At 41.0% G+C, this 11,550-nt stretch overlaps 1 protein-coding gene across 1 annotated transcript; it reads right to left on the bottom strand.

Annotated features, from left to right (window-relative positions):
• Positions 1-149: 149 nt before the first annotated feature.
• Positions 150-8,242, bottom strand: LOC118793982 (lipopolysaccharide-induced tumor necrosis factor-alpha factor homolog). The gene is made up of 5 exons (XM_036552112.1): positions 8,168-8,242; positions 3,739-3,823; positions 3,373-3,480; positions 2,460-2,628; positions 150-1,608 (listed from the first exon to the last, which is right to left on the bottom strand). The coding sequence occupies exons 2-5, from the start codon at positions 3,791-3,793 to the stop codon at positions 1,491-1,493; spliced, it is 450 nt and encodes a 149-aa protein (XP_036408005.1). The 5' UTR covers positions 3,794-3,823; positions 8,168-8,242; the 3' UTR covers positions 150-1,490.
• Positions 8,243-11,550: the final 3,308 nt, after the last annotated feature.

Genomic DNA, 11,550 nt, shown 5'->3' with positions numbered 1-11,550 from the left:
TACTACAACTATTCCTGTATATTGCCTTTTTGCTGGGAAATGTATGTTGAATAAAAATTTTCTATAAAATCTTGTGCATTAGTCAATCGGAACAAAACCCAAGTTGCCTGTAAACTTAATATTTTAACATATTTAGAAAAGGCCTAGTACAAAAGAAAGCCAGCAAGATTTGGGTAATGTAAGATTTTAATGTGCAAAAGTGATATTTGACAATTCTGAACATGAAAAATGTACAGCTTTTGGGGAATGATAAGTAGCAGTCAATTACGTCATCTATAACTGGAGCATCCCCTTCCTGCATCCTCACTGGACATGTTGGTCATGCAGCCGAGTGGCCCTCCAAGAGCGTTGATCATAATTTAGACAAACACATAAAACCGGCTAATATTATGCTCCAAGTAAGCAAAACCACTCAGAAACCTCAAAGTGAAAAATGTAAATCTTTTGATAGTTTTGATATATTCAAACAAATGGTACAATCCCCTTCCCTCCACTAAATTCGCCAGCTAAAATCTCCTGGTTACTCCGCACTCTATTTTATTGTTCTTTTAAATCAGACAGTAGTGAATAGGCAGTAAGGCTTTGGGAGCCCCTGTAACGGGTGGAGCTGTAAGACTCGTATGAACCAATCAACAGATTTTGCTGTCCAGCGCGAAATGCTATGACTGGTTCAAATCGGTGATCACGTGCGATTGCTACGCCCACTTTGGGGTTCTCAATACTCTTTGCTCTCCCCGAAAAGTTGGCACCATTGAGCAGACTGGTCAGCATGCTGTTGACTGATCTATGCATGTTATGTGCATTAAACTCAGTTTGACACAGTTCTCTCATTGTGCCGCCCCTGGTCAGAGACCAAACGGCACCCACTGTGACCTGTAGGGGCCACAGGTTTAACTTGTGTGAGAACATTTTTGATGACACTACCACTCAGTGTTGACTATACTAAATTTATTAAGCTTCTCAATACTCGTATAATAATACATATTATTGTAAGTATATTGCATTTAAACGACTTTGGTTTCGAAAACAGACATAAAAGTGCAGCTCTTAAAGATATATACAAGGTTCAAGCCTATGAATCTTCAGGCAAAGCGTTAACAAGGGTGTAAACAGCAAAAGAAGGAATTGCGAGACATTTTGTATCTAGTTGTTCTTTTGTGTACAGACTAATGACTCCTTTTGCAAAAACTAATATTCAAAGGCTATTTGGCTTTTTGACAACAGACTGGTCATTTGCACAGCATTTGGAAGACTTTTTTTTTTCTTTGTAAAAAAAAAAAAAAAGGGGGGGGGGGGGGGGGGCAGTTCTATAATGGTCGACCTGTAGTTCACAACCCTCTGATGCCCTCCATGTTAAGGGTCAGCTCGGAAAGGATTAGTCCATGAAAGTACCCAAGTGTTGCGCTATCATAACAGTGGCTTCTTTTACCTTCCATTACACAAAGCAGGCTTACAGAGTAGCAGAGAGGCGGCCCTCAGGCACGCGGTCATTACGAGCAGCAGCGCTTCTTCTCCACGTGGAGGATCTGGTTGCACCGTGGGCAGGAGTGGTAGGCGTCTTTGAAGTGCTTGACAAAGAATGGGATCAGGCAGCAGCCGATGACCAGCCTGGGGGGAAAAAAAAGAGGTTTGCCAGTCGCTGTAAGCATGTTTTTTTTTTTTTTTTTTAACATGAGAACGTCTGAAACTAGCCCTCCCAGGGCATGCTGGTTTATCGTCCCGGCCGTAATTATGATTTCACGGATATAGCGAGGCATTTGTTGGTCTCTTGATTCAATTATCCACGTGCAATTATCTGCATGTTTTGTGAGTTTTTATTTTTTTTTTTGCCAAATTCGCATGACTCATTGATTCCTTGATGAGGCAGGTGTAATCGCACCGGAGTTGTAAATGTTGAAAGTGTGGACACCTGTTTACAGGAGTTAATGTCTGCCAGTGGAGAAGGAAAGCAATTGGAAGTAAAGAGAGTGGTAATGGGCCAAGTATGCTTTCTCTTCAGCAACAACCCCAAAGCTATAAATCACCTTATTCAACCAAGAGACTGGGTATAAGAACAAAATAACTTTAATGACCAGAACAGGCAATTCAGCCCAGCTAGACTCATTATTTCATCTACTGTCTAGAGTGTAGCTAGGACTGTGTCAAGACCGATCATGAACAAATGTCTCTGATACCACTACAAATCCTAACAATAAAAACACTATTACACACAGGGACTTGCAAAGGTCAAGCTTGCGATGGATTAACTCGGCAGGGGTCTGCACTTTGAATGACATGCATAGCTTTCATATGTTATCATTCAGCTGTATGACCAGGCACACTCAGTTCGCGGTAAGGACATTGCTCAAGGTGTGCAGCAGCACCACCCTGCCCGGGAATTCGACTGGCAACCCCGTTTTGGTTCGCACGCCCAATTTCTCAAACTAGAGCCCTAAAACTCCAGGGGAGGGCCCACTCACCCGCACAGGATAAAGAGGAAGCACATCAGCCAGGCGTAAGCACCCACTTTGTAGGTGACGTTGGTCATGACCTGCACCTGGCAGGAGGTGCAGGTGGTCATGCCCGGGTGCCGCCCAAGTTCTGTCTCATAGCTGACAAACTTCTGCTTGGGTGGTGGCCCGGCTTGGGCTGAAAGAAGAGAGATTTCACAGAGATCATATATCACCGGTGAGATCCACAAACTCTCGCCTTCCTTCCTGATTCTGGTGAGAGTTACAGCCCATGTTTAATTTGCTGAGTACTTGAGGAGTTCTGGTAATCAAATGTTTGGTGACAGTGACAGATTATTCAGTGAAAAGTATACAGTCCTGTAACCCATTTACCTGCTCTGCTGACATCACTCATCAAAGGGTCATGTTTTTACCATTTGGCCACCCACTCTCCATGCTTATATTTTGCATTATCTTTCTGATGGGTTATTATCCTATCAGTCACACACGCCTTTGGAAAATTATAGGGAAAATATTAAATAGCCATTATGAGTGGACCATGCCTTGGAAAATTCTATCATGGGTGAACCATGAAGATCTACTTTATGCTATAGTGGGCCAAACCAAAACAAGATAAGCTAAGTCCTTTCAGGACTGAGAAGTAAGTGTCCTATATAACAGACCTATGCTGGGCAGGCTAGTATCTTGTTACTACTGATAGAGAAACTCTGGATTTACATTATGAAGACATATTCAGAGCATCACCTTATATCTGCTGCTGCTTGACTACAGTAAATCAGCCCAAGGATCATCAACAGCCTCAAGACATTTAAATGGATAACAGCATTAATGGTGTTGCTTACAGTAACACAGTGTGTACCAGTTTAGCTCCCCATTTCTTAAAACATCATTTAAAAAAAATCAGCAGTGAAGGTGTGCTCACTGGAACTAGAGGTCTGGAGTTGGTAAGCATTCTCCTGTATGGTCGATGGTGGTGGGTTGAACGGCGTATGCACATGGTAGACCTTGACGTCATCTGACTGGCCTTCCACTGTGGAGGAATGAAGCATGGGTTAAGTGTCATTAATTGTGCCAGCACAAGTTCACAGAATGTGTACGAAGTCAGCATTTGCAAATTACAGGAGAGAAAACGTACTCCAAAGTGCAATGCCTAGGGTTAGCTAGGGTTACTCTAGCTTAGGGTTATAGCTTAGCATAGTTCTTCCAGAGAGAACAGAAAAAACAGAAAAAGAGTTTTGAATCCATTCCTGGGATAACACATGATCAGAGATGAAGTGCCATGTCTTACCTGGTATAATATAAGGCGGGGGGGCAGTCTTGTCACCTGAGCTTTCAGTGGTCATTCTCTCCTGCTAATAGTTCTCTGTAGAGAACTGAAAATGAATGAATAATAATCACATTAAAATGCCAGGTCTTTCTCCACTGTGTTCTCAGATGTAGTTCAGACTTCCCTTTAGTCCAGTTTGCAGATGTGTTGATAAAGAGCAATGTGAAGTAAAAGTTGGAGATCTGGACTTCATAGCCAGAGGTTTTCAGGCTTGAAACACAGGTGAGGCAAAGGTGTTTTACGCTTAAGCAATGTACTTGGCTGAACTGCTTCTGTAAATATCAAACTGTATAGATGCATAATGGGCAAAAATATGCATGCTATGTAAGATTCTCTGGCAAAGAGGTATCTGTTTCGCAAATGAGTAACATGGGAAAAAAACACATGACATTGCTATTCACATGTGGATGACATTCCAGACTCCTAAATCATCCTGACAGCACTAGTGTAAAACTAATGTAGGATTATTGTACAGACATAATATCATTCCTTCAAGGCCTGAACCTGGTGATGCAGAAAGAGAATTATGTTATTAGGGCATCAGACATCATTTTGTCTTCTACAGGTTCCAGTTCCTTTTGTCAGCAGTATAAAACCAGTACCTTTACGGGGGGATTTGCCTGTTCTAGGCAAACTATTAATTTAATTTTACCCATGCACCAAATATGTGAAAATAATAACTATATTCCCAAGGCCCTCTTTGTGTGACCCTCGTAACAAGTTTTCCTCTTCATGTTCAAGGTATACTTGTGCACAATTGGTTCAGACAAGTCACATCAGGAGCATTGGCCATTCAGGGAAAAGTGTGTGCTGTAAACAAATGGAGATGCTATTCGCCTCAAGAAAGGATCATGGGGGAGGCCAACGGACATCTGTGATTCTTACGAAAAAGGTTTCACTCATTCTGAGGTTGCGTGCAGGCATAACCAGAACCTATAGGCCTGTAAAGGCCTTAAAATTAGTTCTCATGTATTCAACCTCACATGTGATCAGATCATTTCTTCCTGGAGCATGTGGCCAAAACATCCCAGCTGGAGATTTTTAACATTCTTCTTCTTCCTTATTATTGGTTTGGTTTTCTGCTGGGCAATCTTAGCAAAATAAGAGCACCTTGGGAGCAAGTGAGCATTTCCTCTGTCTGTGTAAGGTTTTCTTAATTTAAACACCCCACCACCACCAATTGCAAAACACCTGAGCATCTCTTTTATATAGATAAATAAATAATGACATACAAACAGGGAGATGGAGAATTATCTGTAATTTCTTCCTTGACATTCAGGTCCACTGAAAGAATTACACCCAAGAAAATTTTTAAAGTGAGAGGCTGGATGTGCTACCTGGCACCAGAGGCCCATGAGCTTGAAAACCAGATAGCACAAAGTGTTTTGGGATGGGGCCTGAAAATGGTTAGTGTTAATTGCCCTGAACCTGTTTTAGTTTGAACAGGTGTGTGAGGAGGCATGCAGTTGACTCCCTTTTCCTTTGATTGTCTCTAATATTATGCCGTTACCTTTGCTACTTCACATGAAATGGCTTTAATGATGCAGAAGTAGTGTGGTGTAATAGCAAGGAGCAAAGCTTGCAATCCAAATGTTCCGGTTCAGTTCCCACATATACCGATAAACTTTTCCAGTTAGCCTAAGTATATTGCTCCGGATAAGAGCCTCTGGCAAGCACATGCAATTGCAACAAACAGCATCTCCTATCATTTCGAATACAAGAAAGAGTCTGGGAATCAATATTAACTTTGCACCCGCCTTTCTCACGCACAGTAAATCAGTTTTCATACACAGGTTTTTTTTACATGCAATGACAAGCTGAACCTGTTGAGGACGGGCGATCCTTACTTAAAGTGCTACTCTGGTGGATGGCCCTGGAAAGTCAAAAACAGATTCAAGTGCAATTATCCGGCGAGTTTGCAGCCACACCCGCTTCAAGCTCACGGGGCTGCACTATTCAGCAGTGCTTGTTCGGTGGCATCACTGTCTCCATCTCCTCACCTCCTCCACCCCCTTCAAATATTACAGAATTCTGCTTCAGAGATCCCCGCATTGGCCCACTATGGCTGTACTCAGATTCGTTTCACATTCCTTGACCTTGCTTACCACTATGCCGACTAGTCCGCAGCGCTTGTTTTCTCCCTGGCTCTCCCCATTCCTCTGTTTCTCAATCTTGATCGTTCTCTCTTTTACGTCACTCATCTACGTCACTCGGGCCCGTGTCTTTCGCCGGCCTTTACCAATCACTGCCTTAGCCTAACGCACCTATATGCCAGGAAATTTACTGAAGCAATTCAAGGCAAGTGCCTTGCCCGAGGGCGCAATTGCAGCGCCCCACCTGCAAATCACTTCTGCGACAAACATACCCATTAACCGCTAAAAAAAGTTACTTTTTACCTATCGCACATTTACTTCACAAGTTGTATAGCAAATAATTCTGAATCTGAACAACCAGGAAATACCCAACCAATGGATGGAGATGTTGCTGAAGGCAGGTATTTCCCTGCATTCAACAACATGCCGATAATATGCTTTGTTTTGGTAGCTTACTTCCTTGAACGCTTCTCGCATGTGGAGGGCTACTTTTGGATGATGTTGTTTTTTTTCGCATCAAAGACAACTTTCCAGTGAGGAGATTTACTTTGCAAATAAAAAGGTAGGCTATGTGACCTGAGACATTACATTTCAATTAATCTGTCAAGTATAGAAGTGTTGCCAATTTAATTATACTTTGTTTAATTCTTAAATTAATCAACAGGTTTTAAATGACTGAGTACAGTCCTTACAGTTGTCATATGTGTCAAAACTTTAAATCACTACTTCGCCATTACGTGGTCGATGGACCATTTAAAGCATCGGTAAGGTTTTTGTTAAACTAATGAATTAATTAATTTACAATTATTTTTTAATGAAACAGTCCTGGTTGTTGGATTAGTCTAGCTAGCCCATAGGAGAGTCGGGAACACTCCCATATGTAAAAGCGGAATGTTGCCCTGTCGCATATTTTCAGACACTCGGCTCTTGCTGCGCCCTGGTGCTGTTGCTCCTCCTTGAACCACCAGGAACAATGAAAATAATAGCGCACAAGCTATATGAATTTGTTTTTTTTTTTTTTTAAGTTGGTTTTCACTGCCGTTTATACTGTGTGCTATTTTTAAAGGGCAACAACAATGTGTCCCTGACAACAATAATCCCTAATGCTGTTTTCTTAGACGGACGAGTAAGTAGGGTTATCAAGTAGGTTATCTAACCAAACTCTTTCCGGAGAGGTTGGTTTTCAAATGGTTGTCAGTCGGAAAGACTAAAATAGAGAATCACTTAGAATTAACTAAGCGTGTCAAATGATAAATGTAAGGTCAAACACTGATACGTTTTCCTGACCCCATGGTTCTTTCCCTGTAAATTAATCAAGCATAGGGTCCTCAATGAAGCTCAACTCGGCTGAGTGAGCGAGATTATTTCTGCATCCGACAATTTAAAGCCTCTCTTATCTTTAGGTTTGCTTTCTGCTTGTATGTGGCCTCGAACTACTCATTCCTCAAGTTCCAAAATTGAGAAAAGTGCGCGAATTGTTCGAATATTTCACGTGCCAGACGAGAGAATACAGCGGTCTGTTCGTGTTTTCATTTTTTATATTTTCTTCATAGCGATAGACAACATGTATCCGTCCACGTCGCTGCACTGAACCTCCACGATACACAAGTTTCCACGTGAGCCAATGGTCAGTGACACGCAACAGCAGAAAAGTGGTCTTTGCAGACTGTTGAAATAGCGTTGGACAGGTGTTGCCCAAGAACTGTCACCGGAACAAGGTGTGGTACCTTGCGACGATTCACCTGTTCGTTTACTTTACACCAGAGCTCCTCGGCTATTGGTATGGGGAAATTCTCTGACCAAGTCTTATTCAACCGCAGCATTAAATAACAAAATATAGTCATAGCCTCTCTTCAGGTGTGCATTGGGCCAGCATATATTACTTGCGCTCCTGATATGACACAAATGTTGCATGGACAGTAAACAGCTGGTGGTCAGTCTCCAGTCCTAAACTCCAGACCTATAACGAGCTCTGCCGTTCCTTCGGATAGTAACTCCTAACATGCAAATCTCTTTAACAGACACGAGCAATTTATATTTCACTCATGGCAGTACTTAAACGTGATTAATAAGTAAGTATGGTTATCTCCTTACATAACGTTAACTTATTTGTTGCAAATGACATACAATTTTTTTTATATAAAAACTGGTTCGGATTTAAATTGGACCCAGTAAGTCCATATAGGCCTAATTCCAATTCGTCAAACGTTTAATATCTATGTAAAGGTAAAAATATTAGTGTTTGTGGTTACAATCACTCAAGTATGAAAAAGTAAAGTGTGGGAAAATCGTCTTACCAGTCGTGACGGTGTCCCGGCTCCAATACGTTTTAAGACTACAATAAAACGTGTGTCTCTATACCTTTTCAAAGCCAGCCCTTCTCATTATCATTAATGTAATGCCTTTTCAAGCTTTAATGAATATTCATTAAGCTGAGTCACGAGCAGGGTGTTACTGGACAGCACATTCATGTCTTTGTTCTTGTTGTCTTTATCGTTTTTTTCAATCATGTACGTACGCGTAGTAGGAATTCGGCGTTTCTGCAGAACCTGTTCTTTTCACAGCAGTAAATAGCTTCCACGACGATCACTAGTTGCTTCTCTCTTGATTGGAATGTGTCTGCATCGTCTTCGGGTACATAAATGACAAACCTGGGCGTTGGATGTTCTCAGAAGAAGATTTGCCAACTTTGCCATCTGAGTGTTTGTTATTTTTTTCACGTGCGTGATCCTACTGTATGTTTCTGGTTTTGAAAGCCAACAGTTGTGACTGCAGATGTTTGACTCTATAAAGGTAGCATTTCCATTAATGATCCATATGCATGTAATAGTGTTACTAGACCTTTAACTGATATTCTATACAAAGTGTGTATATGAAGGCAGATACATCTGGAAATTCTTTATAATTTTAGCAAATTCTTATTTGCTTGGCAGATACAATTATCTGTTGCAAATCTTCCTCACATATACTGTATTTTTACTGTACATTGTTCTACACTAAAATTCAAACACTATAACTAATAAAGCACCCTGACCCTACCTACTACAACACTCTATGACATTAGGCTACAGGTTGCCAACTTTATGGAGCAGCTGGTTTCACCTGGAATGAACTAAAACTATTTCAAAAGGACAATGAATAGGAGACAGTCAATATCCAGGCAAAGCTCATAGCTTGCATGTTGCAGGTTGCCCACTGACATAGGCAGGTATTTATTGAAACAATTGAAGATCAATACTTTATTTATTGCTACAAGAGCAGTATTTAAACTCATATTCTTTATGTGTACATATCCAGTACGAATACATTAAACATTACTTTTCATTACTACCCTTTTAACAGTTTTTAACATATCTAATGGTACTTTGATCACTGTGAAAGTAATTATCATAAACATTTTCATTTTCCTAAATTGATTCAATTTGCCATTTTCACATAATAGTTGGACACCTCTGGCGTGTTGCAGGCAGTTTGATTTTTTTTTTTTTTGGCAGACCTAAAAACATTTAGAGTGACTGCTGCAGTGGAATTTCTATTTGGAAATCTCAAAATGTCAGGCTTTTTAATATTACCATGGTATCCAAAAAAAAAACACGTCAATTTGTGTTATCTATTTATCGCATAAGAGAGTAAAAAAATGTGGTAGTAAAGCCATAGAAGATCATAAAAATGCTGGGGCGGGGTTACAGAATTCGGAAAATGTTGCATTGTGGTAGCTGGACAGCCGCAGACAGCACCGGAGGGATGGGTGGTGGACAGGGAGGTGGGGCAGAGTGATCGATGTTAGCGAGTAGAACTCCGTCCTTATTACAGAAGGGACTGCAGCCACCTCCCTGGGTGTCAGGGGACATGGCGAAGGACCTCTGGGCAAGGTGGAGCAAGGAGGGTGAGCTCTGAGCACAGATGGTGCTGCTGTTGTTTAGGGTGTGGACCATCTCCGACAGGTGACGTGCTGTTTGCAGTGTCACTCCGGAAAACTGTCGTCAGGCCTGCGGGACGGCATTCCCCAAACCCTGCTGTTTTTTTTTTCACATTCCAGTGAAGGACCCTGCAGTTTCCGGTCAGAACCAGTGAAAATGGAGAGTTGGGATCCTCTTTGTCACAGTAGCGTTGAAGTTCTACCTTCTGTTCCCTTTCAGCCTCTGCAGGAGCCCAGCATAAATCCAGGCTGACTCCGTCTGTCTTGAAGAGCCTACCTGAGTGAGGAGTTACTTGGGATGGATGTGGTTTGATCACAGTGCACATTATGATGTTCCTGAGGCATTCTGACCGCTCATGCTTAGTCATTGTGCAAATCTGTGGAATGTTCTGGAGCCATGTGATGTTGAGACTGAAATAGAACGTGTCTTAGTCCTATATTCAATGTAATCACAATGCACTTTGTTCTTAACTGTGAGTACACTTATGGTGAAGTGCTTTGTAGTTAATAATAATAAACACTGTTACTTAGAGTCACTTTTCAGGCCAAGATGTTCAAAGAATAGGTAAAGATAAAACAATTACTGTACTACAAGGTGAAGTATATAGTAAAAATACGATAATTTCAATAAAAATGCAGTAAAAACAATAAGAACAGATAAAAATAATGAATATCTGCTGAAAATGTGTGTCTTCAAAAGTGACTTGTATTTCGAGACCGTCTGCACTTCTAATATAACCATACATTACATTCTATAATTCTATAATTTAGGGGCCTGTGCATAGAAAGCCAGGTTACCCCTCAGCAGAGGATTTGAGATGTCTACTGTCATTTATCGGGTCAGCCACTCAGACATATATTCAGGGGCTGCATTATTTATGGCCTCATTACGTTTGCCAGTTGGTCAGTGTTCCTTTTAGAACTGCAGTTATAGTTTTAAAGCCTATTGGGTATTGAAAAACATTCTGTATAACCTGAAGGCTCAACAACACGTGCATTTAAGCAGGGAAAAAGGGCATTGCAATAATCTACCCTTGATAAAAGCAGGGATAGCAACTTCAATTGTTATATGTCAGTTGATTACAGATCTCAGATGATTACAAGTCTGTGATACTTTCTTTTTGTGTTAAACAATCATCCTGATACTTCCATAAACCCACCCCCCCAAAAAATCTAATTTCAGACCAATTTAGGAAGAAGTACAATAATAGAAAAAATTCAGTTTTATAGGTGTTTAACTAAAGGACATTTTTTGCTGTCCAAGAGGCAATTATGTAACTCTGAGACTCGACTTGTATCCCCTGGATCATCTAAAAATACATACAATACAACTGATATATAACTGTATATCATCTGCATCACAGAGAAAGATCCCAGGTCTGTAGATGACATCTCTGAGGGGAAATGACAGAGCTGGAATAGCTTTGAAATGTTATCAGCTGTAGGTGGAATCATTAGTGCAGGCTTTCATTGCATGGGTAGTTGCTTTTCTGTGCTTCTGCTGAGGTTCAAAGAAAACCAAATCATAATTACAGACGGCTGTGCATTTTTTCCATCGTGATCGTATCAGAAATGCCAAACGATCAAGCAAGTTCCTTATAATTGAAAGGAAGCACTTGTGCAATAAAGAGTTCATCATTATTTTTTACACTGCAGTCTTCAGGTAAACTGTTTTTTACCCCCTCTCCTCTTCCTCCACTGACAGAAAGAGAGAATGGACTGGTAAGCAAGTCACCCTCTCTGTACAAATATCACATCTTT

Source organism: Megalops cyprinoides, chromosome 19, assembly GCF_013368585.1.
Source record: "Megalops cyprinoides isolate fMegCyp1 chromosome 19, fMegCyp1.pri, whole genome shotgun sequence".
Lineage (NCBI taxonomy): Eukaryota > Metazoa > Chordata > Actinopteri > Elopiformes > Megalopidae > Megalops > Megalops cyprinoides.
Note: the sequence above shows the minus strand (reverse complement) of the source record. Positions and strands in the feature narration are given on the sequence as shown.

Coding starts and splice junctions, on each gene's coding strand:
- LOC118793982 (XM_036552112.1), bottom strand. CDS start 3,793: ATGACCACTGAAAGCTCAGGTGACAAGACTGCCCCCCCGCCTTATATT. Junction 3,481..3,738: donor CCCGCCTTATATTATACCAG/GTAAGACATGGC, acceptor ATTCCTCCACAG/TGGAAGGCCAGTCAGATGAC. Junction 1,609..2,459: donor TTCCTCTTTATCCTGTGCGG/GTGAGTGGGCCC, acceptor TTTTCCCCCCAG/GCTGGTCATCGGCTGCTGCC.